The sequence below is a fragment of the Ctenopharyngodon idella genome, chromosome 4, assembly GCF_019924925.1.
Source record: "Ctenopharyngodon idella isolate HZGC_01 chromosome 4, HZGC01, whole genome shotgun sequence".
NCBI classification, from domain to species: Eukaryota; Metazoa; Chordata; class Actinopteri; order Cypriniformes; family Xenocyprididae; genus Ctenopharyngodon; species Ctenopharyngodon idella.
The window spans coordinates 771,106-798,606 of record NC_067223.1 but is presented as its reverse complement, the minus strand read 5'-3'; the positions used below and the strand labels follow the sequence as shown (position 1 = coordinate 798,606).

The 27,501-nt window shown below is 37.3% G+C and overlaps 2 protein-coding genes across 4 annotated transcripts in view; one reads left to right on the top strand and one right to left on the bottom strand.

The window, feature by feature from the left end:
- The window catches only part of iqsec3a (IQ motif and Sec7 domain ArfGEF 3a), a 158,070-nt gene extending 150,620 nt beyond the window's left edge, over positions 1–7,450 (top strand). For 2 of the 3 annotated variants that reach the window (XM_051891104.1, XM_051891107.1), the window contains one exon: positions 135–7,450. In XM_051891104.1, the coding sequence (XP_051747064.1) occupies positions 135–602 (468 nt within the window). In that variant the 3' untranslated portion in view covers positions 603–7,450. The remainder of the gene's footprint in view (positions 1–134) is intronic. The other variant, XM_051891105.1, reaches the window with a different exon arrangement.
- slc6a1l (solute carrier family 6 member 1, like) lies at positions 1,207–27,266 on the bottom strand. The gene is made up of 16 exons (XM_051891108.1): positions 27,081–27,266; positions 26,943–27,001; positions 24,966–25,350; positions 22,962–23,093; positions 21,134–21,234; positions 19,720–19,829; positions 19,075–19,207; positions 18,072–18,206; positions 14,394–14,497; positions 14,099–14,223; positions 12,784–12,896; positions 11,708–11,839; positions 11,492–11,594; positions 10,682–10,782; positions 10,104–10,271; positions 1,207–9,565 (listed from the first exon to the last, which is right to left on the bottom strand). The coding sequence occupies exons 3-16, from the start codon at positions 25,201–25,203 to the stop codon at positions 9,461–9,463; spliced, it is 1,800 nt and encodes a 599-aa protein (XP_051747068.1). The 5' UTR covers positions 25,204–25,350; positions 26,943–27,001; positions 27,081–27,266; the 3' UTR covers positions 1,207–9,460.
- Positions 27,267–27,501: the final 235 nt, after the last annotated feature.

Sequence of the window (27,501 nt, the reverse complement as noted above, 5' to 3'; positions counted from 1 at the left end):
ACACCGAGCAAACCCCTTGTGCCACGCAACACTTTACGCATGTCTTTTGTGATGTGTGTTCACCGGAGGGCTGATGGCGGTAGGAGAACAGTCTTATAACATATGATGCTATCTCTGACTGTTTTCTAAACTAGGTGTCAATTCACAACAGGCTTCAGACGTACCAGCTCAACGCGGCACCGCCGAGCCCTGAGAACGCTGCCCTTCTCAACCACCAGAGGGAGCTCTTCCAGCAGCCTCCATTGCAACGCGCCAGCCCCACACCTTCGCACTCCTACCAGCCCGTGGCCCTGACCGAGATACGACCCGACACGCTCATCCAGTGCCAGCAAATTGTCAAGGTCATCGTCTTGGACAAAGGCGCACACGGCCGCATGGAGGCGTTCCTCAGCCAGAGCCCCACTCATCACCAGCTCATCCAGTCTGTGGTCTCCACACCAGTGCGTTCACCTGACAGCGGAGGCAACCAGGGGGGCAACGATGGCTCACAACCTCCATTGCCTCCACCACCACCACCATATAACCACCCTCACCAGTATATACCCCCAGATCCCCGCCTTGCACTGCAGAGGACCCCAAGTGGCTCTCGTAGTCTAATGTAGAGTTCAAACCAACAAAACTGCAGGCACACTTTTACAGTATTTATCTACATATGTATATACATGAAAGAAATATAATGAAAAAAGCTATCTATATACATATATTTAAGGTAACAGACATGAAGATATGAAGACTTTATTGACTTTGCAGATATGTGAAACAACTAATAAGAAAAATATGATTTACTTAATTGCTGTGTATTTTGAAACGTTATGTAGTTTTAACAAATTTCTTAACGGTTTTCGTCTTTCTGGACACTCTCTGAGATTATATTGTTGAGTACTTGTCCTTGACAGGATTTCTCTGGTGCATTTTGTTATAGACAAAATGATTTCACGGAAAAATGTGATACCCGACAATATTCGTTTCAATTCCACTGACACTTGCTTTTGTGTGAGAGCTGGTTTTACGTGTAAAATCACCCTTTTGGCTTTTATTATCCTACTGATGTGTCTATTTATTGTGTGTGTATGTTTTTGACTGGAAAATGATAAACGTGCCAAAATGAGGACACCCTCCACCGTGGACTTTTTGCACTCTTGAACGCTTAGGGCTAGAGTAAACATTTGTGCTTATATCGATCATTTAGATTCCCTCCAGGTACACTTTTTTTTTTTTTTTTTTTTTTACTTTTAAGTGGTAACCACAAACTGTTTCTTCCCTCACTTGTGGCTGATGTTGTATTCCTGTAAAATGTGATTTACTTCCTTATCACCTGTCTTTGAAAATGTCTTTTATGTCACTCCTTTTAACTGATATATGTGTGTAAATTAAGAATGTAGGAAGTATTAAGGCTCTTTCACATGACTCACACCATTGTTCCCCAATGTGTTGACGTACACGACTCAAAATTAAGAAAATTTCAACTTTGACCCTTATTTTCTGCTGACCTTTTGAAGTATAACCAAACATTACCAGACAATTTGCATGACTTATCATTATGTGAGCAAACAAGATGAGATCAGAGAAGCTGTACGCTACAACAGCAAAAACATATCTTTAATATTCCAGGGGAATTCGCTAATGAATTGCATCAACCTATATCACCATTAATTTGCATGTTCTTGTTTTAGCACCTGACACGCAAATCTTGGCACAAACATTGCCAAAAATATTATTAAACACATTTTTCATGTCACAATCCCAGCGGACTACTACAATCTGATATGCTTTTCTAGGACAGTACAGCATTGCTCCAGTGGACTGAACAAGTATTAATGGCCATTTATGACACTCGTCTCCATTGTTTGATCATCATTTGATGAATTATATCTGCTATGATCTCTAAAAATATGTACAAGTGCATGCAAATAGCATGAATCTTTAGTTGAATTACTTCCTATAATAAGTCTTATTTGGATAAAAAAAAAAAATAATTACATTGACTTAATTTAAAATTTAAAAACATGGCGCAGCACTATACCAGCTCATACAGTGCTTTTAAACTGGATTGTGGATGGTTAGTGAATAAAATGGTTTTTAGGTTTTTAGGCTGAAATATTGGCGTTGGACTTTTTTCCTCTTTTAAACACAAATACGTGTTACCTCTTCCATTGGCTTTCACTATGTTCACCATTTACTACCTAGCAACTTCGTAAAATTGCCTTTGTGAACGTCAAAGCATGCAGAGGGCTGTGTTAAAGCCCGAGTCATGTGAAAGGGCTTTTAGTGTATGGCAATGTATCCCGGCTCAAAGATGGGAAAAAAAGAGCCAATCACAGCCAGCGAACCCTGTTTGCAACGGCTATAGTTCTCACGCTCAGGAATTTCAGAGAGTACCTGAAAGAAGACTGAGATCTTTTAATGCTTGTACTTGAACTTTATGTAGCAACTTGGAACGTATAAGGCCCTTGTGAAAAGGCCATTCAATCCCAGCAACCATCTTTGGACACGTTGTATGTTTGTCTGACATTCTGTGAAAGATGACAGAATTCTGCATCACTGTTGTCACATGACTCAGACAATGTAACATGGTTTCATTGTGATATTCCTTCATCAATACTCACAACTACATAAAACGCCCAAGAGACACACCATCAGCACTATCTATATCTGCTGTTTGACTCCTAAAACTCTTGTTTGAAGATTTTCGAGAGCCAAGTGACACTTGAAACATCAAATGAGATGCACATTGTTGGCACAGAACACTTTAACCTAAATGTTTGTCTGGTTTTGATCTGATTTTATCAGCTAAATGGAAAACAGTCCAATGGTTTATTTTTGTTTTGCTTGTATGTAGCTATCATATATCAGCATATAAAGCAGCAAAGAATTAGCTATGATAAATGTTAACTACCCACAGTCCAACCATTTCTGATAAAAGCTGTCATTATAACACAAAGTCAACATGAAACTGAATTCACCACCTTTTTTGCTTCCACCATGTAATGTGTTAATGATGTGTGAAGTGATACGTGATATTTAGATACAATTTTGATTGGACCATAAAAAGTGGGTGTTTCCATAATAGATCCAGACATAAATTTATGTTAAGGAACGTGGAGGCTGAAGTCCGAAATTTTCGTATGCTTTTTTTCGCATTCATGATCCACAGAGACCTTGGACACTGAGTCCGATGCGTATTAATGACTCTGTTGTGAAAAAAATTGCAAAACAATACAAAATGGAGTCTTCAAGCAGTGAGCATGATTTAGTTGTCCTCTCTCTTCTTAAAAAGCGAAAAAGAAAGAGGAAATATTGGGTCCATCCAAACCAGAGATTGCGTAGAGAGGAAAGAGTGTTCCACCTCATCAAGGAGTTGCGTGATTATCCTGAGCATTTCTAAGTTTACTTCAGGATGTCAGTGGCTCAGTTTGATGCTTTGCTAGCGATACTGGCACAGTCTGTCTTTATATTCTGTCTCTTTGTGTTCCGCACTTTGTCATACAGTGCTACTGCTTTGTGCTGTAGACGACGTGTATCAACTTGTCAGATGGTATTCGGGATTTTGCGTTCGTTTGTACGGTGGCTCTGAATTGTCAAAACGTCTCTCAAAATGCATGCCACGGATGCGAAAAATGCAGAAAATGGAACCTGATCCAAATTTTTTTATGACGGATGAAAGTTTCGGAGACAGTGTGTAAATGTGATTGACACAACGTGAGGTCGTATTTATTTTTTAACGTGCGGAAATTTCGGACGTGAATTTCGGACTCAGTGTGCAAAAAGACCTTAAAGGAGAAATTCATGCTCGATAGCCCCTGTTGGTGAATCTTTTTCTTTTTTTTTAAATTTGACATTAGATGCTTTGCTGACCCCTAGCTGTGAGTGCTTGAGAGCTAGTAGAGTACTTGCTATGTATGTTCGGAGATCTGCAATATTAATTTCTTATCCATTTTGTTCTGTTCTCTGCTTGTTGAGGCCGTGTTGTATTTGTCCTGCCCCTCCTCCACTCTGATTGGACGGCTGGCTAAAAAGTGACAGTGATGAGCCAGCGCAGTAAAAACTGAAAGCTGAACATTCTTCAACTCGAGGCAACCAGTAAAAAACACTGAGCGCTCAGCACTTGAGCGTGAAAAAGACGCTCAGCGCCTCGTTACGCTCCTGCCGTTTAAAAAATGTGGGGCTCCCATTGAAAACAATTGGAAAAGTATGCTAGCCGCTGGAAAAAAAAAAAAAAAAACGCTTTACACGGCCTAATATACTGTAAATATTGCCTAAATAGCAATCTATTTAGCTATTTAGCTATTTGCAATATCACCTGAGAAAAACAAAGTTGTTTCAGAGGCATATAAGGCAGGAATGTGTGTTAATTTGATTTCATGTTGACTTTAAGCTGTAGTATTCGTAATCGTAACACCATTGATGTGTCATAGGTAGCTGTGTGTCCTTTTTTCTCTGTTTTCTTATATGATTGGGCGTTTGTTTCATAATTATATTGCTGCTGTTTGAAGCTCCCAATCGTATCTTTGTTTCCTCTTCTCATTGTGTCTTTATTTCCATGTACAGTGATGATTTGTGTGATGAACACCAGGTGCTTCATATATATTGGTGAGAAACTCAACACATGAGTTTTTTGTATAACCTGGACATCAGCAAATTGTCTATCCCTCTCTTCTTAACTTTAATGAATGAACGCTGCATCCTTTGTTTCTCACACATTTAAGGTATAGTTCATTCCAAAATGGAAATTCTGTCATTATTTAATCTTCTTCATATCAAAGCCTGTTGTTGTGTCAGAGTTTTAAAAAATAAATAAATAAATAAAATAAAAAGGTAATTGTGACTTTATGTCACAGAATTATGACTTCTTATCTCACAACTGCAATAATTGTGACTTTATTACTGCTTTCATCAACTCAGACTCATTGGAAAAACATGCATGTGGTGACATTTCTGCAAAATTATATAATGTTGCTTCTTGCACATTGCGGCACTATGAACATGAAATGTTCAGTGGGTGGCACTAAAAGCGCATTCCATTTTTTTTCTGAAATCAATGTACAAGAATGTGGCAACATTTTATTACGTTGGTTGTTTGCAGTTTGGAAATGAAATGTGAGTGTCAATAAAAGGTTAATGCTCTATTGCATTTGAAAATAATGTACCACCTATATTAAATCATACCCTAAACCTAACCGATTGTGTTAATAGAAGCAAAAGTGAGATAAAAATGCATTTCCTGAAAGAATCCATTGCCATTTTATCTTGCTTCTACAATTCCTTGAGCTCTTTTATTGAGTGTCATGACTTGTGTTTCACACATCGCAAGTGCAATTCTGTACCTGCTGAGCAACCAAGCAAGTTTTTGAGAAAAGGAATAAAAGTTGTTGGTATTTTATTGCCACTAGTGGTAATTTCAGCTAGAAACTGCAGTGCATTTTATGTTTAGTTATGTTTTTGGAGTTTTGCTAAATTGAAGCATATTTTTCCAATGAGCCTTTGTTCACTCTAAAAAAATGCTGGGTTAAAAATAACCCAAGTTGGATTGAAATTGGGTTGTTTTAACTCAGCGGTTGGGTTAAATGTTTACCCAACCTGCTGGGTAATTTTATTTAACTCAACTATTGTTTAAAATTACTGTATTGCTTGCTTAAAATGAACCCAAAGTATGTTGGAAATTAACATTAATATGTTTAATAAATGAACATTTATTAATATTTAATGAATAATTAAACAAACATTTATTAAATTTATTATTGATAAATGTTCACCTTTTGATTATTATTGTTGCCTCTAGTAATTATGTGTCTGATTTTTAATTTACAACCTATATTGGGTTCATTTTAAGCCAGCCATGTAGTAATTTTTAAACAATAGGGTTAAATAAAACAAACATTTAACCCAACCACTGGGTTAAAACAACCCAATCGCTGGGTTTGTCTATTTTCAACCTAACTTGGGTTGGTGTTAACTCAGCATTTTTTAGAGTGTTGGATTCATAGATGTCACTATTGTATCAAAAAAGCAGTGTGAATATTCTTCAAAATATTCACTGCATACAAAATAATAACATACACGTTTGGAACAACATAAGCGTATGTAAATAATGACAGAATACTTTACAGATCCCAGCCTTAGAGTAACAGACAGCATTCTCTAAGAGTTGATCAAACATTTCAACAGCAGCTTAGTCTGGAAAATAAGTGCGTAGGAGAACTGCACAACCTGCTTGAAAAATGGAGAAAGAGTCAGTCCTAGTTTAATTTCTAAGAAATACTGAGTGACAGGAGTTCACTTTTTGTCTTTCTCTTTTCGTAGCCTTGCATTTGGCCCCTGAGGGAGTTGGCGTGGAGGTGATGGAAACGGGGAGCCAGATGAATTGTGCATGACCCTGGTTTTGAGGAGTTTATTATGCTTGAGCGAATGTGCCCTGGCTAGCAAATAAGATGTGATCTAACCCAACAGATGAGTGTTGAATTAAATCCTTCACACAACCAAAGGCTATGATGCTAATGCTAACCTTGGTTTTGCCTGCAGAAGGGCTATTGCACTGGTGTGCTATGCAGCCTTCAAGTCATCAGAATGATAGTGTTTATGAGATGAATGCACATGAGCAACACCATAATGTCGTAATCATCATTAGCTTGTATGTTAAGCTAGTTAGCATATTGTTGATGAAATTCCTCTCATTTAGCTGTTTTTTGAGGTGACACTCTTGTGTGATAAAACCATGTTTCTCATCATTCTTAGTGGCAGCACAAGAATTATAAAATACATAGACATGGTATTAATTATACACTAATGTGCATCCTTTCTCCTTTGTTTTGTAGCAGTAGAGCTAAAAAGCTTACTGTCTTTGTTCGGAAGTAAAGACAGGAAGAAAAAATTGCTTAAAGCGCACATTTTATTCCAAAACAAAATCGCTTGAATGCACATCATGTTGTACTGATGATTTTACATCTCATTAAAACATCCCAGGAGAACTTGAAGGCAGCATAGCATAAATGTTTATTAGCACTAATTTTGACAGCAAGTTATTGTGTGTTAGCAAGTTATTTAAGAGTGTGTTTGAAAGGCGTCACATTATACAATTGTTTGTTTTACTCTGTCTATATGATAGATTTACATTCTATTAAACATGTTTTCTTGTCTATTCCAGGCCTACATGTGTGGTCTGGTTTTTTCTTTACTGTCCTTTTGACATGAGTGGTTTGTTGTATCAGCAAATGATGGGCACCTTTTTGCATCTGTAATGTAGAGCCATGGATCAACACAGGTCAAAGGTCACTAACGGAGGTCAGCTAACTAATAATGTTTATTTTTTCTGTCAGAGCTGCTGCTAAAATGGAAGGCAGTAATAAAATATCACTGTGCATATTGCTTTTGGCATTTATACTGCTGCTGTGCTCTACTGGATTGTTAATGTATGTATGCGAGAATAAAGTAAGACAATAGTTCCCTCTCAAGACATTCTTATTGTTTAATTACTGACGTTTTTTTTTTTTTAAATCACTAAGTTCAGTTCTGTTTTTGCCTTTATTGAATTTGAAATTAATCAGCAAATGACGATAAAAACAAATACAGTCATCACAATAAAAGTTCTCTTTGTACCTTTGGTAACACTTCACATAGACCTTGATCAGAGCGGATGGTATATTTAATTTGATGAAAAATGAAAAAGAGACTATATTGAATAAATTCAATATCCTGTACAGTGTTAAAGACTTATGAAATCAGTGTCTTAGTTCATGTCTATGAAAGCTATGAGCCCTTCGATATGTCCCGCCCAAATTTCCTGTTTCAACTCTGAGCAGGATTCGAACCGGTGTCTCCGGCATGGGAGGCGGGTGCGCTAACAAGGATGCTAAAGACCATAGTCTTTAGTGTCATTTGCTAGTGTGCCTCATGTGGCCAGGGGAGTGAGGTTTACCCACACAGCTATTACTAGCTTACTTCTGTTACACATGCATTATACAACGTTTTTACTAGTTTTCACGGATCCATGTTAACGGGGATTGTTTTGACATTGTCGCCTGTACATGAAAAATGCAAAGGAAAACCGTTTCTGTTTTTAGTACATCGCTGTCATGTAAACGTACCCTAAATGATTGACAGTTGAGTGGATTGTACAGATTGTTCTATTTCTCATAGCCTTGTTTTCATTTTTTCAAATTAAATGTTTTCTACTCCAACATATTGTCTATTACAGTGTATGCTTACACATATTATATGTAAATAGAATTAATTACAATAGTAATAATACTAACATGTATTTACAAGCATGCTCAAAAAAGTTATATTAAGTATGTTCATTAGCATCACTTAGTACTTACTACACTGTAACATGAATGCTGTAATGGAAATGGTGAACTTTAATATAACAAAAAGATTGTGCAAGCCGTGCATTGTTTTCCTTTTGTTTTTCATTTGATTAAAACAATAATGCCATCCCACAACTGATGCACAAAACCCAGAAAATCTTCAAGGTTCACAGAAAAGACATTTTATGATGTAAAACCTGTTGAAGGAGCGGTTTTAATAATGAATTAGATGAGAAAATTACCTTTTACATGAACAAATCATAATGTTTCGCACAAAACTCTAATTTACACAACTTATTTTTGAGTTAAGTTTTTCAAACTAATTTAATTAGCTGTCAATTAATACATTTTTTAGTCTATTTTATGATATCTCATATAGGTTTCATTAGACCTTAACCTTAAATAGTTTTGTAAAGTTGACATATCTTGCAGTATGACATACAAATCTCCATCTGAATCCATTTTAAACAGAAGCTAATACTTTTCTATTATCATTATGCATGCAGCCTTTTTCACCTGATATTAACTGAGGGACTAGGTTTACTGCAAAATTTACCACACTGCAACACCATATAAAATGAGCTTGTAAAGGTAAAAGGTTATCAAAATGGTGAAAAAATAAATGGTGGACAGTTACGGGGCCTAAGATATACACTCTCCCTCATACATTCATATGAATTTGAACCTAAAATCTTAATGGTGATAAAAAAAATAAATAAAAAAAAAATAGTGTATATGTGTTATGTGTCAACTACCTTGTATCATTTTCATTCTGTTATTCTAGAGAAACAGAACACTAAACACTTGCATTCACTCGTCAACTTGAGGTAAATACTGTGAGAAATTGAACTGTAAATAACAGGAATGCAATGGTTATGTAGGCCTTTTCAATGGCCTGTCAACTGCCTGGATTATTTCTAGTTTTATACTGATAGTCACTGAAATTGCTTTCTCCACTGAAGACAGACTGCAGCCTCCTCATATTACATGATACAAGAGAGGGATGTAGAGAAAGAAATCAAAGAAAAACAGATGAACATGTGCGTAGTCCGCTTCAATCTGTTGTAGTTTCTCCGACAGAAAAAAAAGAATGGAATGGAGGAATAGTTATTTTGCCATAGGTTTAATGACCATTGTACAGGAAAGAGGAAATGACGTCAGACTGAAGCTTCATCCATACTTCCTGTCTGTGAGGATTGTTGTGTGAGATCATTTGTGTCCGAGATTTTAAGCTCTGTTGGTTTAGTCATCTTGTGCCAGCGCTGAGAAGGAAAAATAATAATAATAATAATAATAATCATCATTATTGTGCATTGCTAAAGAAAAAAAAAATAGTTGAATTTGTAGAAAGGAAGGATTTGGATTTTTTTCTTTTTTTTTTTTTTGAGGTTCAGAGGAAAGATATGAAAGTTCTAAAAAAAAAAAAAAAAAAAAAAAAACGTTCAGAGTGAAGTAAGCTAGTTAGCAAGTTAGGGTCCAGTTCTCACTATTAAGTAGTTGCTTATTAGCATGCATATTACTAGGATATTGGCTGTTTATTAGTACTTATAATGCACATATTATTAATGTCTTATTCTGCATGACCATATTCTACATATCCTACCTAAAGCCCGGGATACACTGCACGATTTTAGCAATCCTATAAGATCATTACTTTATCACACTGTGCGACATGGATCTACTAAACTTGGGTACGACATGCATCATCGTACTGCCCCAGTGACAGGCTGGTGTACTCCAAAACATACAAGTTTTATACATTTTTATCTGAGAGTGCACTAAATCCATCAGAGTTCTTGCCTGTCGGATGCTGCCTTTGGTCGTGAAGAACATATAGATGATATATCCGGGTATCAGAATCATGGAGGAAAGGGACATTAGCCAGCCGATGCCCTGTCCCCAGGCCGGGTACACATACTTCCCTAATGTCAGAGGAGTCATTTCTATGGCACTAAATGTGAAAACACCCTACAATCACGAAACACAGAAGTCAAATTAATCTTCAGTTCATTAAGGACATGAGCGTTTAACTGGATAATAAAATTACTCAATTCATCATACAGTTTAATGAAATCATTTAAATCATAGGTTTTGTTCACACTTGGCATGTTTGGTTCGAAAACATAAAAACGTTTTGTTTTTTTTTTGGTATCTTTAAGCTTGGTGTTAAAAATGACAGGGTGAACGCTAAGCAAACCAGGACTAATTCTTTTTTTTTTTTTTTTTTTTTTTTTTTTGGGTCCAGACCAAAAGAACCAAGAGAACCAAATAAAAAGTGTGAACACACCCATAGTTGCATCTTTCAGTTGCAACCCTGTCTAGTTTAAAGTAGTTCAACTTTGAAAACATGTCAGAGATGTTGCAAGTGAAGAACTTACCAAACAAATTATTGGAGTAAAGTAAATCCAGCATTGTTTCCAAAAGCCACAAGGCCGATAACCAATCATTTCTTCAATATTTTTATAAAATTTCTCTGCACCTAAAGAGAGAGAAGAGATGCATATATGTATGTATAAGGGTTCAGGGACCTATAGTCTATAAACTTTCATATATGACTCCCTCCTGTTCTCAGGTACTGTAAGGATTCTCAAGTCATTTTGGCTTGTATCTTAAGTTTATAAATTTAAACAGTATTTGCAATAATGCACTTGCAGTGGAAATCAATACATCAAAAGATATAACTTCATACAGAAAATTTTAACAATTACTTTACACATATCTGTAAAGACTACTCATACCTTTTTATTCCAAACTGAAGGTGTAGTCATATTAGCAGAATTTTGGTGAAAATTTGCGAGCAAAAGGCTCTATTGTCTATTGTCAATCAATAGTGCAATGATGTATGAAGCACTGCTTACACAGAAGCCACTTTCAAATCAAGCAGCTTTCTGGTGGTCAGTGTGGCAAATCTGCGTGATCAACTCAAATCCATTGCAAAATCTACTTGGGGAAATCTTTTGCCCTCATGTGAAATTCCCAATCGCAATTGAAATGCCTGTGAAAATTCACCAAACAAGGATAAATGTGACCGCACCTTGAGCTTAGACTGTATTTAACCCAGAATATCCCTTTAACATAATTGTACAGAGGTTAGCTTGAACTGTTCATTTTTAAGAAACTTTCCATCACTTATATTTGTCACACTAAAACTGTCTCAATCCTGTGTAGTCTGTTTGTAGGAGATGTACCATAAAACCAAGAAATGGAGATTGTCTCAAAGAAGACCAAGAACAGAAGACACATTCCACTGGCCGAGTAGTAGTCAAACAATTTGAACACGTATAAGCCACCCTAAAAAAGAACACTCTCATTACTATAAGAACCAAACTTGCAGTTGGGTGCTGAAGAGAACAGTCAGTTATAAAACAGTAATAAAACAGAAGTTTTCGGGCGATCATCTATACCTGGGTGATGTTAGAGAAGCCGATAATGAAGGATACAATGCAGACAATGAGGATGAAGAGTTTCTTTCTCTTCCTCAGGACTGTGGGATATTCATCCATTAGAGCTGTTATGAAGCCTTCCACTGTACAAAACTATCACAGACAAGTGTGCATGTACACATTATTTCACTCACGTCATGCACTGAAACAGTGCTTTAATGATGGTTTAGAACTTTTCTAAAAAGTATTGGAAATCATGTTTGAGCAATTTCACTTAATAAATTACCTAATATACATCAACATTATAAATTAAATTATTAGTATTTTTTAGTAGCAAGTTATTTCAGAACTTGGAAATAAAAACACCTTATACCTTATAGACTGAATTTCTGCAGCAAAGCTTTTAGAGTAACTTTAAACTTACTTTTTTTCTTTTTTTTTTTTTAAAAAAAAAGAAAAAGTAAATACGTTTCTAAATTTTGGCCAAATAAACTCTAAAACTAATTAAGTATTGTCTATTCATTATTATTTTCAAGTAAGAATCTATATGATAACATTGTTTAAGTTTGTTTTAAGTTTCAAAGAGTTAATGCCTATGGTATTCTTGGAGTTACTTATTATTAATAGAAAGTAAACACGAAAATATAATTGTTGCTATATTTTATGTTTTTATATGTTATCTAACAATGTAGCAAAAATGGCTATGTGAAGAGAGTCATTTTAATGTGCTGAATTCTCTTGTGATCTTCTTTGGCATAACTTTCACACACCTAACACAACAAAACTAAAGTAACACCACATGAATAATTTATAAATTGTTTAGTTTTAATCATTAAAAAATCATTAAGCTCTGAAATCTATAGAAGAATAATGGTGCAATGCTGCTAAATGTAGTATTGTGGGTTTAATACATCTTAAGCTCTAGCGACAGTGTCTGTGGCATGTCAACTACTACAAATAATACATTATTTAGATTCATCAAATAGATTGTAAAATAATAATAACTCAAATCACATTTTCTCAGCTGATTTTGAAGTCAAATAAGAATCACCTATATCGTATGTGTGTGTGTGTGTGTGTGTGTGTGTGTGTGGTACCTGACTGTCCAATCCCAGCATCATGAGCATTGAGAAGAAGAGAATAGCCCAGAGTGAAGACATGGGAAGCTGTGTGACGGCTTGTGGATAGGCCAGAAATGCCAAACCAGGACCTGATGTTGAACCACAAACCATGCATCAAACAGCATAAGTGTAAAGATGAGCCCAATTTCACCATTTCAAACATTACAACAACAAAAATTCCAAAAGTCATGTTACTGCAGTGACTCATCTTGTAAAAAAAATAAAAATAATAAAAAAATAAAAAAGTAATTGTATGTGTACTTGTAGTGTACTTCAAGTCTTAAAAGAATATTTTTTAAAACTGTACTTGCAGATAATATATTAATGAAATACTGTATAATTGTTGCTTGTAATAATGTCCACTTTAAGAGAGTTTAAACAGCTATTTGCCACTTGTCTGCCACCTGATGTCACCTGATGGAGTTTGGGTTCCTTGCCGCTGTCACCTTTGGCTTGCTTAGTTGGGGACACTTGACATTTGACTTGACATTTGATATTCAACAGTGCTTTGATCTGCCTGCATTGACACTATTCTTTTAAGAGCTGCTGTGCAGCCAAATAATGTACCATTTATCAATGTAAAGCTGCTTTGACACAATCTACATTGTAAAAAGCGCTATATAAATAAAGGTGACTTGACTTGAGAGTACACTTTCATGACTGTTTGTTAATACACCAAAAAGTTTAAAAATTGCACTTAGTAAAAATGTCAACTTTAAAGTCTTTTTGTTTCGGTAATGTCTTGTTAGTTTCATTTTCATGGACTTTTAGTTTGTTTTTTTTAGACACATGTGTTCCTTTGTTCAGTTTCCCGCCATTCTTTAGTTGTCATGGAGATTCATTTAATCTGCACAGGTGTTAATCATTGTTATCCTCATTTGCTTTGTATTTAAGTTGCAGTCTTTTCATTTCCTAGTTGTCTGGTCACTTCACATGTTACACATGCTAGACATGCTTCCCACATGTTAGAGGTGGTATTTGGTTTGCCTGCCTGCTTGGATACTTTTTTCAATGTTTAATCAATGTTTATATTTAAACTACATACTTTTAATTTAATTGCAATTAACATACAATTAAATTGTATGTTAATTGCCCCCCCCCCCCCCCCACCAAATAAAAAAAAAAATACATTCAATTCCCACTCAAGTGTATTCTTTTAAAGTTTTACTTTAATTTATTTATTTATTTATTTATTTTTTGTAATAACTCTTTTTAAAAGTATGCTAAAGTGTACGTCTTTTTCACAAAGGTTTGCAATAATGGACTGAAAATGTATAAGAGACATAATGACCTGACGCAGCCAGTTCTTCAATGGGTCTCTTTGTGATGTGTGACATAAAGCCCACAATGGAAAATATGACGATCCCCGCAAACATACTGGTGCAGGAGTTTATACAGCACACAATGATAGAATCTCTATAGAAGGAACAAGAATCAGGTCAACTGAATCAAAAGTGAAACAATGGTACAGCATAAACTAAATAGAACTTTACAGAAAAGGCAATTCTGCACATCAGATTGCATGACAAGTACACACCATATGTACATAATTTCTGTACATTTGGACAGAGACTAGTAGTTCTTACTTGTAGACATTGTTGTTGAAGGAGTTGTAACTGCCCAGAGCAATGAGAGAACCTAAACCCAGACCATAAGAGAAGAAGATCTGAGTGGCAGCATCTAACCACACCTGAGAAGAAATGAAAATTGAGAAATATTAATAGTATCAGCGACTGTCATTGCATATTACTATTTTTGTTAGTAACATGCATTTTCTAATGATTTAGCAAAACAGCAGATTTCTGTAAACTGCACTTAAATACACTTATTTCTGTAAATGCACAAAGTGTAGCTTGTCAAGTAACAAGGTATGAGAGAAAAGGAATAATTGAGGATACCATATTTTTGAATAATTTCTGTAAAATACTGAAGCTTTCAATAAACTTTCTCTAAAATTGCATACATAGAAAAGAGCAAAAGCTTGTCTGTGAAATTTACAGAAAGCAACACATTAGCCTCTGCTTTGTGTCTTCAGTGAAGTGTTCTTTGTGACTGTCTATGCATGGTCAGCTCCCGAAGGAGCTGGCTGTGTACACTGTGAGACACTCCCTCTCAGAACTGCTCTCGCTTGGCCATGTTTGAGAGAGCGGCCAGGCTCGCGTTCCCCTCGGATCGGGTCCCGCTTCTGCTGAGGTAGAGCAGCAGCTTCATTCAGGGGGTTTGCAGATGGCTGCGGCCCCTTCTCAGCCCTCACCTGCTGGTTCCTTTGCTCAAGCTCGGGATATGGAAGCCCGCTCTGTGGCTTTTTCTGCCCCAAGTGAGAGCATTATGTTGGGATTGTCTAGTTCTGAGGAACTAGACGTTCCAAGCATTGATGCAGGTGATATTGGTGATTTGCCAGCGATATCCCCGCAGAATGAGGAGCTCATGGAGGTTGTTTCTCGTGCTGTGTCCAAATTAAATACTGAATGGCCAGCCGAGAAGCAGGAAGCGCTTAGGAAAAGTAAGCTGGATGAGCGCTTCCTGCAGTCCACAGTCACAACCTCCACGTCGGGACTTATCATGGGTTGCATCCCATTATAGATCTGAGGTACCTGAACCAGTCTCTGAGGAGATACAGGTTGAAGATGTTAATGATTTCTCTTATCACGTCTCAAATCAGGTCCGAGGACTAGTTTGTAACAATCAATCTGAGAGATGCATACTTCCACATATCCATCCTTCAACAACACAGGACGTTCCTGAGGTTCACTTTCTGGGGTCAAGCATACCAGTATCTGGTTTTTCCATTCAGCCTAGCATTATCCCCTCGTACATTTACAAAATGTATGGATGCGGCACTGGTTCCTCTGAGACTATAAATAGTCTCTGAGAAATGACGGCTTGGCATCGAGATGTCGTGCTCGACAACATCAAGCGCTTGGAGTTGAGACTCAACAGCAAGAAGAGTATGCTTTCTTCAATACAGAGAACAACTTTTCTGGGAGTCGTTTGGAACTCGGTTGCGATGCGGGTACAATTGTCTCCCTCACGTATCAAGTCGATTCTGTTACAGGTGTCCAGAATCAAGCTAGGCCAGCTAATCACTGTGAAACAGTTTCAGAGACTAGGACTCTTGGCAGCAGCGTCCAATGTAATACCTTTTGGCCTGTTGTACATGAGACCTTTACAGTGGTGGCTCAGGACCAGGGGGTTTTCCCTGAGGGGCAATCCTTTTCGCATGATCAAGGTTACGCACAGATGCCTTTGTTCCTTGATTATATCGAAGAAACCTGTCCCTGGGCCCAGTCCTAGGGACATCCTGTCATTGAAAGATTTTGTCAACAGATGCACCTCTCACGGGCTGAGGAGCGATCATGGAGGGCCGCTCAGCCCAGGTCCTCTGGAGAGAAGCAGTAATGTTAGCCTTATGGTATTTTCTTCCAGAGCTCAGAGGCCACCATGTTTTAGTAAGGAAGGACAATGCGTCGGTGGTCTCTTATATCAACCATCAAAGGGGTCTGAGGTCTCGCCCTCAATGCAAACTGGCGCATCAGGGAAAACTGTTGTATCTCAGAGCACTGTACATCCCTGGGCACCTGAATTTGGGAGCAGACATACTGTTGAGGCAGGGGCTGAGGCCCGGGAATGGAGACTTCGCCCCGAGATGGTGGAGTTAATTTGGAGGAGGTTCGGACAAGCGGAAGTGGATCTGTTCGCTACGTCTGTATGCTTTTCCCCCGATCGCTCTGCTCCCGGGAGATCTAGAAAGAGTGCGCCAGGATGGGTGTGACTTCTTTTAGCCCCATTCTGGCCAGCCTGAGTATGGTTTTCGGACCTGTCAGCGCTCTTAGTCTCCCTTGGGAAATTTCAGTCAGGAGGGACCTTCTAACACAGGCTGGGCGCACAATATTTCACCCCCGGCCAGAGATGTGAAATCTGTTGGTCTGGCCTCTGAGGGGGATCAGTTCCTAAATGCAGGTTTCTCCACCGAGGTGGTAGAAACCATTCTCAATTCTTGAGCTCCGTCCATGAGGAAACTTTATATTTTAAAGTGGAGAGTTTTCACTTTGTGGTGCAGAGAGCACAATGTGTACCCAGTTAACTGCCCAGTGGCTTCAGTGCTGGAGTTTCTGCAGGACCGGTTTTCTTCCGGCCTTTTCCCATCTACACTTAAAGTTTATGTGGCAGCAATTTTAGCTTTCCACGCACCTGAGGGTGGTGGATCTTTGGGGAAGCACCATTTACTGTCTCATTTCCTTCGTGGTACCTTGAGGATGAGGCCTGCTCAGGTTAGAGACCCATCCTCGGATCTAGCCATCACCTTGGAAGGGTTGTCCTTGGCACCCTTTGAGCCTTTGGAATCGGTGACAATTAAGTGTATTGCTCTAAAGATGGCATTTCTGTTGGCAATTACATCACTTAAAAGAGTAGGACATCTGCAGGCCCTGTCAGTGGCCTCCTACTGCATTGAGTTCGCCCGGGTAGGGTGAAGGTTATTCTCCAAGGCCAGGTCATGTACCTATAGAACCCACTAATGTGGCCCGGTATACAGTCCTTCATGCTTTCTATCCTCCTCCTCATGTGTTGGCAGAACAAGAGAAGCTACATTTACTTTGCCCTGTCAGAGCTCTTGAGTTCAGGTTACTCATGTAACCATAGTTCCCTGAGAGGGGAATGAGATGCTACGTCCTCTTGCCATACTTCCTGCATGCCTGGGAGCGGCTCGCTTCAGCCTATCAAAAGCTGAGGCTGTTGTGTTGCCGGCTTCCCTTTATAGCTTCTGCCTTACGCCGGCACACATCACGAGGTGACGCCGCACCAATCAGGATTGGACTAGTTGTACACGTGTTTCAGACGCTGAAGGTATTCCCCAAAGAGTCAGCTGGGACATAGCATCTCGTTCCCCTCTCGGGGAACCATGATTACATGAGTAACTTGAGATGTTTTATTATTCACGGACTTTTAGTATGTTTTCATCAGTTTCCCATTTCCTTTGTTCAGTTTTCCCACTTCTCATTTGTTTTCATTGGTTTCAGCTGTGTTTGATTAATTAGTCTCATTTGTGTACTTCTTAAGTTGTACTCTCACATGCATTCTCTGTTCGGTCAAGTTCACGTTTAGTGTGAACTACTTTCAAGCTGCTGAAAAACGTTATTCCCCAGCACTTTTAAACAGGAATGTTCTGAAATGGTGTACATATGTTTTAAGTACTCAAATTCAAGATTTCATAATTTAATATATCAAATATCATTTCAAATATAAAATAAATTTCAGGATTTTACCTCAGATTTTAAAAGCTTGTTGAAGTCCGGGGTGACATAAAAGCGAACACCATCTATCGCCCCAGGGAGAGTGACTCCACGGAAAAACAGAATAAAGAGCATGAAGTAGGGATATGTGGCTGAGAAATACACCACCTTGTCGAGAGATAAATGGGGAGAGAGAGAGAGAGAGAGCACGTTATAAAGTGAATAATTTAAAGTAGGTGTAGAGGACAACATTATTAACTTATTAGTGTAATGCTTTCACTGGCTTCTGTTTGATGATGGGTAGGAACAAGTTTTTGCTGTGTAGGATAATGATTGTTCTTAATTAGTGATGTCCATCAAGGTTATAGACTGCCGGAAAATGTATTTCTTCTTCCCCAGAGTGGAGATCACATTAAAATTCAATTATCCTCAGAGAAAGGGCAGATAAAGAAAGCAATTTTCCCTTCTCTCCAGGAAAAAAATAAATAATAATAATTAAAATTGCTTACAATTTGATGTCTTTTGGCTACTCATCATAGTGCTTAAACTGTGCAATTTCTGCTACACTATTCTGCTACACATGTTACAAAATGGACTTGCAACAAGAATGTATAATATGCAGAATAAAGACATCTTTTATATCTAGAAAGTAATGAGATCAAACTGAGCTTCCTCATTTGAGATTCCTGCTTCTTTTTCCTGAGGAAAGTCTGCAATTAATAGTCAGAGATTTCTCATCAAATGCTTCCAAGACTTTTTTTTTTTTTAGTTCTCCTATAGATTTGTAGAAATAAATAACAAAATGACATAAAACAAATTTAAAACTCCATGAAGTCTACTGGGCTTTGAAAAAAGATCAGTTAAGCTTTCATATGAGATTGCCCTGAAATAGAAGAAAAAGAAGAAACCAAAAGTAAGCATGTGAAAAAATGAGATGAAAGAGAAGGCAAGTATGCACAAAGGGGGTGAGGATAGGTAAGATGCAGGAAATACAACTTTCTGGGTTGTTGTATGAGGAATAGAAAGAATATCACACCTTCCCCGTCCACTCCACACCTTTCCAGATTGAGAAATAGACAAGAATCCAAGACAACGCCAAAGTTCCAACCAACGGCCAGCGCAATTCCCCTGGTTCCTCCAAACCATTTGTTAACTGGTGCATGTTCCTCCTATAACAAATATCTGTTAGTTAGTCTGATTATGCTTTTGTTGGTCAATGTCTTGAACAGAAAAGAAAGAAATAGTTTAACATTTGCGCACATTCAAACATACACATCAGGGTTTGATGTTAATGATTCCAAACTTCATCTCGTTCTTGTGCATGACATATACTAAACAATCAAATTTGTGTATAGGCCTACTTGTACAAGACCAAACATGAGATTATAAGTGCTGTGGAGAAGATCAAGACTTAAAAAATCAGTGTGATTGCGAACATTATTCTAATTATTGTGTTCCAGAGATGAAAGTCATATGGGTTTAGGTCAAGTAAATGATACCAAAACAGGAAAGTTATTCTCGATCAGAAAAAGTCAGATACAAACTCCACACAGATCCAAGCACATGTGCTAACCACTAAGCACAGCTCAGACAGGAAAATAACTATTTGATCAGTTAACTTACAATACAACTTCATTAAACTTTTTACAAAAGTGTTAATATCACTACTGTGTTGACTCACTCCCAGAACTCAGTGACGGCACTGGTCAGGTTGGTGGTGTCCAACAGACTGTAGTTGGAAAAGCAACGATCAGTGTTCCAAGGGTTATCACAAGTTTGCCATGGTAACTCCTAAAGAGAGAGAGAGTATTAAAATGGGTGAAGATTCGGAATACCCTTGTAAAAAGGAAGTGAGCTTCGCTGTATTCAACATGCACTTGTAGTCTATTTCAATAATTAAACAAATACTTAAACAAACTGTACTTGCAGATAATAAAATATTAATGGAATAAAAGACCACTTAAGCATACTTAAAGAGGGTACACTTTCATGTTTCTTAATATATTTACATACATTTTTAAAATGTACACTAATAATGTCAAACTAAAAGTATACCATAAATGCTTGTCAGTACATTTGATATTACACTTTAACTGTATTTTATAGACAATAGAATTATGAGATTACATATAAAAATGTACTTAGTCCTATTTAAGTGGTTCAGCTAACTGCATTTAATATAAAACGATAAATAAACGATAATACATTTTTATTTAGTTGCAATTATTATTATTATTATTTGAGCAGTAGTAGCTTTGGCAAACACCACTATACTAGTTAAAGAATAAAGCAAAATGAGTAAAGCAATAAATGACAAATGAAAAAAATAGCACAATGCATTCAGAAAACAAAGGCCTGTTTTTTCCCCATTCCCTCTGCACTGCTTTAGAGACAATCTCTTATTCCCATGGCAGAAACTGCACTTCGATTTCCACAAAATAGAGGCAGTTATTATTTCTGTGGAGCCTTTAAAACACTCTCTAGAGCAAAGAGCCACAGAGAGCTTAAGGGGGTCAAGGAGGCGGAGAGAGATACAGAGAAAAGAGAGGAAGAGAGAACTTGAAAGAAGGAACAATTCTGAGAAGTCTGTGAAAATTCAAGACAAGTGTAGCTGAATTCACAGGGGCAGATAAAGACACGGATGGTGAAAATGAACACCACAAAACCTTTTAAACTAATGAATGCAATGAAGAAATCTTTGTGATAGCCTAACATTATTTCATTAAGTGATCAAGTTATAATTTCGAGATCAAAGGATATCATAAAACAAACATTATTCTTATGCAAATTGTTGATGAACCATTTTTAAGGCTAAGTTATTGTAGGACAATACAAATTACAGTCAGTCATTCTGTAAACACCACACAATATTAAGCATGGCGCATATTCATAATATGAATCACTAATTAAATAATTTGACAAAATGTTATTACTTACTTTTTATTATTTAATGTTCTATACGTTCTGATGTAATGTATGAACTGACTGAACTGACTGTTGTTGGAGCATTTTGAATGTTTTTTAAAGAAGAGAGAGAGAGAGAGAGAGTATGAGAATGTGTATTGGTCTATTTGTGCTTTTTGATAGTCACTCACTGCTTTGAAAGAGCTGAAGAGGTAGTAGAGAGCCCAGGCAATGATGATGATGTAATAAATGTTGAGCCAGAAAGACAAAACCACAGCAGCCAGACCCACACCTGACACAAGAGGAGCTTATTAGTGAAACCTCAGATAATAAACCACAAATAACCAGAAAAAAAAAAAAAAAAAATCATGCCAAGACACATTGGGTCAGATTTATTTACAACTTGCGCCAGCGCAAACCCTCTTTTGGCATTGCAAAACTATGAGGATTTACTAAAGTCACGCAATAAAAAATTAGTGCTTAAAAGGCGTGGACAGGGTAATATTTGCGGCTGACCTTTTTGCATATGCATTTGTAGGATAGGATTCCCTTTCAGATGCAAAATTAATGGGAGGAGAGTATTTAAATAAGGTGATTGTTTTGCTCTAGTCAATTTACTGGTATTTGCACCATTATTTACCGCCCATGTCTTAAACCAGACGCTAATTTGTGTTGCTCTTGGTAGATTACTGAAGTGATCCAGTGGCGTCTGTGTTCTTTAATTTGCACGTCGTCAGTTGATCACACGCTGAACTTTCCACTCCCATCTGCGTTTTTTTTTTTTTTTTTTTTTTGTGGAATTGTGCTCTCACATTAATTTGCCCTGTTTAGTAAATCTGGCCCATAGATTGTAGAAGGTAAAACTCACTCTGCAAAAATTCTTGCAGGATAAACACAGTGTAGGCCTATGAATGTTGCATGAGACTTTCGGAGAACCATCTAGACATAACTGACAATAGCAGCCACTATCTTTAGCCGCGTTTCCACCAAAATTACCCAGAACAATTTGTCCCAGGAACTTTTTTCCCAGGAACTCCACCCCCAACTTTCCTCAACTTTCTAGTTCCTGCTGGATTTCGTCCTCCACATAAAAGCTTAATAAAGCCTGAACCTCATCGTCAGTCCATCGGTCGTATTTTTTAAACTCCATTGTTGATTCGAATAGCAAACAACTCTTACTGCACGCAACGCAACAGACTTTAAAAAAACAGATGGTTCAAATAAAATTCTGCATGGAGTTAACCAATCAAAATTCTGGGTAAACTCAACCATTCAGCATGTTCAGCGCGCAAGTCCCAAAAAAAAAGCACTACCTAGCAAGCAGGTACTTTCAGAGGGGGAATTTTTTACCCGGAACTTCATTTAGACCCTGGTTCCTGTGGTCGAAACACACAGAGTACCACCCCAAAGTTCCTAGTTCCTGGGGAAAGTTCCTGCGGTGGAAACGCGGCTTTTAAATTAAATAACACTGCTGTTTGCAGAAATAGTAAGAATAGTATGCAATTCATGATTTAGCTAGTGGCTGTTTCTCAATATGCGTTCTTGTAAATCCTACAGGTTCGTGCATTCCTAGAATTGACAACAATTTTGGCAACAACTGACAACCTTTTCGGAAGGAGGGCCTTCATAGAGACCGGAACTAAACAGAGCATTACAGACAGACTGGGAAGAGAGGTGGTGCAATATGTAAAATGTAAAATATGTTAAAAAATTATGTTTTTTGAATATTAAAGCATGAAAACCTATTCTAGTAGACCCAAAAAAACAAAATAAAGACTTTGATAAAGTTCATAATAGAACTACAAATTTAGTGACTCAAAAAAGTTTCAAACACACCCCCCATCTGCCATTGGTTGAACAAACAGGTGGTTCTGCCTTAAACTCACACCAATGGACATTTGTTTAATGTTATTATGTATAACACAGTCAGGCTGCTCAAACAGATTGTAATTTGATGACAGTACAAAACTCACAGTAACAACTCCCCAAATAGCTAGTGTGTATGTAAATATTTCTCACCTTTCATCATGGGTATTAATTTCCATACTCCCAACCCCCCTACTGATGTGTACTGTCCTAATGCCGTCTCTAGCAGAAACAGCGGGATACCAGCAAACACCAGAGTAGTGAAGTAGGGGATGAGAAAAGCTCCTAAAGACAAGTAATACAAAATTTACTTGCAAAGGTTTTTTTCTTCTTTTTTTTCAGACTTGACTTCTCTGTAGTCTTGAAATTGCATAACATCTGCAGTAAGATCTAAGCCAACTTTGAAATGGTCTCCCACCAGCTCTTCCACTGAATTCTGAGATTGCTCACATTAGACATGTGAACAGTCTCATCAGAGCCACTTTAAAGAGAGTCTCCAAGGCAAAGCACATTTTTTATTGGAAGTGAATGGAAGAGCGGTTTCAGTATGCTAGATAAACTGCTTTTGAGAGGAAACTGCATATCACTTACTGAATCGACAGTCTGTCTGCTATAATCTTGAACATGTTTGCCATTAAACATTCATTTTGGATTGATCTAGATTTTCCCTTTAAAAACATAGTGCCTAGAATCCTAATGCTGCAGATTCACATCAAATGTGTCCTCACTAGAGTTTCTAGACTTGCATGTAGAAGAAAATAAAAAAAATTCTGGAGCACAATTCTATGTGCCATTCGGTCAATCATCTTTTGTATAGCTGAAATGTATTTTGGTGTTGGTACAGTAGTCATTGGGTTATATGCTCTACAGTAGAAAACTTTGAAATCATTCCTCTTAATTATATGTCCTAGAATGTCAGCACTTTTAAGCTGGTTGACTTACTGGTCAAGCTAGTAAAAAATCTGGTGAGAACCAAGGCACACTAACATCCAATTGTAAGGACCAGCACCATAAATGTGACATATGCTAGTGATCATCCCTGCAGAAATGCGTTTCCCATACAACAAAGTAACTCACTATTAGCTATCATGATGCATGGAGAAATTAACTAGCCTGTCACAACTGTTTCACAAAAACGTTAGTGCCTTTGTAACATATCCATTTTTCAAACCACACTGGTTCAACAATATAGAATTGGCATTAATGACAATGTCGTGCAGGCGGTGGAGTAATAACTTCTGCTACTTTATCTTTTTGAAATCGAGTTAATGTCAGATTAATGCTGTAAATAACAAACTTGGCATCTGGGGAATATTCCTACACCAGAATTTTACTATTTTTGTTCTCAGCTGTTTTGCTTAATTTCCAGATATTTAATTCAATTGTGGGTTTATTCTTACTCCAAATTTCCCCAGGGTACTAAAGCAAATGTGCACTCTTCAAAAACACTACTTTCATTTGACAAATAAAATATGTATAATGAAAATTTTATATATACGGAATGAAACATACATTAGCTTGCTTTCTTTGCTCAAGAGTATTATCTCCACGTCATACTAACAAGAAACTATGTTTATAACCAATTTGCTACGCTGTTTGCGAATGTTTGTTGGAACTATGATTTCAGGAAACACACTAACTAACTTGCGGCCATAGTTGAACAATATCATGAATGACATTTTCTCTATGAACAAAATTTCTTGCTTTTGGGAAACACACTGCATGGTCTTTTCAGTAGTGAAGGCTGGGTGGATATTCTACAATGTAAATTACACATGCCCATCTAGTTTCTGCAATTCTCACTCAAACTGTTTCTGGGTCATGGTATCAGTGTTTTGAGCTTTTATTTACCAAGTAGGACATGTTTCTCTATGAACAACATTTCTTGGTCCTGGCACAATATTCTTCTCAAACTTAGTCTTATTCCTATCCCAAACTTAATAACCCTTATGTACATCAGAGGCAAATGATTGATTAATTGACAAGATTGTTGTTCAAACCAACCCCAGCCCTAAACCTACTCCTAAAATTTGATTGATTGAAAGGAATGTTGGCAGGAGTATTTCCTTCATGGTAAAAATGTGGAAAGCGTATTGATCCAACCAGGCATATCTTCTCAGCAGCCTAACCATAATAGCTTTATCAGTCTTCTCTTACCTCCACCATTCTTTCCGCAAAGATATGGGAACCTCCACACATTTCCCAGCCCAATGGCGTATCCAACGCAGGACAGCAGAAAGTCAAATTTTCCCTTCCACGCTCCTCTGTCTGGTACTTTATTCTCCTTCTCCTCTTCTACGGGAACACTGTTGTGAGGAAGGTCCTCAAATGGGACTGCCTGCTTCACGTCTGAGGGTGAGTTGAGGTCCACCGTGCTCTGGCCAGTCTTCCCCATCACAGGAATACCGTCACACCACAGTCAGGTAATACTCCACCTCAGTATTGTATTATTGAGTTGTCCAGTGCAGGGCTACTGACTCTGAATGTTTGCTTGATCAAACACAACACTTCAAATGGGATTTCTGGGAAAAATGATGTTACACTGTAAAAAAAAAAAAAAAAGCCAAGATTTTAAAATATTAACAGTAATAATACACCGTGTGCAGAATTATTAGGCAAGTTGATTTTCTGATCATATTTTTTTTTCCAAGCACAGTTGACCAATTCTAAACCACATCAATCTTAATAACTACTATTCATTTTGTATTTAATGATTTTTCATTCAAGGGATATATAATTGTTCACGGAAATGAAAAACCCCTTATATTCAGGTGTGCATAATTATTAGGCAGGTTTTCTTTTACAGGCAAAATGAGCCAAAAAAGAGATTTAACTCAGACTGAAAAGTCAATAATTATTAAATGCTCAAGAGAAGAATGCAATACTAATGCAATACTAGAAATTGCAAAGTTAAGGCATGACCAATGGACAGCAAAACGCTCAATGGGTGAATATTAGGCATTTTAATTCTGCACACGTTGTACAGCATTCAGAATTTTACTGTGCAATCTATGCGGGCTAGATCTTTTTTTTTTTTTTTTTTTTTTCTGCAGTGAACCATTGATCACTGCAAGTGGTAATGTTGTTGTACATTATAGTAAAGAAATAGTATAATGTTTTATAAAAATAAAAAAAATGGGGTTATAACTTAGTTATGTTATCACACTATTAAAGTTAATGTTTAAATATATGAGATAATTGCAATGAAGACATGGATAATCATTGTGATTCCACAGCACAGTGGTGCTACATTAATCATCATGTCTCGCTATTCTTCACTGTGATGACAGTTGTCAAAAATTACAATTGTAAAAGTGTAGGAAATATTACCCACAAATATACTGTAAATTCACAATTTTTATAGTGTAGAATAATAGTCTATGTATGTTTTCATGTACACAATAAAATAAAGACTCATAGTTTTGTACAAGGATTACATAAGGGTGTATAGGTTGATTAGTTTAATATTTACAATTTCATATACTGGCAACACAACTGCTTTGTGATCAATACAAGTTACAGAATTAAAAACTACATGTTTTTGTATGTCTTTGTTTTTTGCATGTGTTTTAGCTATAGAGCATCTGTATAAAATGCCCTTGTTCTACTCAACCTTGTAATTTGACTTTAAAGCCAATTAAACCATATTCCTTCTACAGAGAAAGGGCAGTTCAAGAGAATCATTAACTTTCCTGACAGACGTGCTGATTATCAGATTGACTTAATGGAGATACTAATTCTTATCCATGTCCTACTAATGTGTTGAATTCATCAACTTTATTTGTGATTAACTGCCTTGAAAGTCTCCAACCTGCATGCCAATACATAACAAAACCACCCTCAGATGCCTCATTGTTTTCGTTTAAAGAACAGTCATTATGCATTTGGAAACAGTATCATTAAACCATGGTAATTCACAGTAAGCAATTCAATGTGAGTCAAGTTTGCTTCAGGCTCTCAGTGTATTTGAAATATCTCCAACATTTCCTCTGCATCCTTCAACAGCTTTTAAGTGGCTACAAGCTACAGAGGAAATTGAATACATCTTATTGCACAAGGTTTGCATCAATAGACAATAGAGTTCCCAGCTCATTAAACTTTTACCACACTATAACAGAAGGGAAAAAACTATACCTCTGAGAAGTCTTTATTTTGCAGTCAGGTGAGTGGAGATGCCACCAGCTAGAGGTGAACTGAAACGTATCCACAAGTCTGTTAGACAGTGCCAACTATCCAGTGCCTTCATTCACAACAGAACCAAAAGAAACTGACCCAGTGTCCCGGCTAGGGCAAAAAGTTTCCCTTTCTCTCTCTCTCTCTATGTATCTGGGGGGAGCCTTCTATGCCCTGGTGTTCCTGTGGCTGGTATTGAGCTGCAGATAATAAACTTCGACCTGTTGTTTGATAGGATTATCACTTTACCACCCTGAGAGCCCGAGGCTACCAAATAAGAGTCGATTGCCGTGTTCCAGTATTTTGTGCGTGTGTGTGTGTATTAGTTGTGTGTCAGTGTGTGTTTTTTTGTGTGCAACGATTCTTGTGCCAGTTTGGTTGCCATGGGATATCCTCTTAGAAAAGTGCTCCGTTCTAACATTGAAAGAGCTTGTAAGGATTTGAAAATGAAGCAGGCATAGTGCCTAAAATACAGACAGCATGATGTCTCTCAAAAAAATGACCTCTAAGGCATGACTTT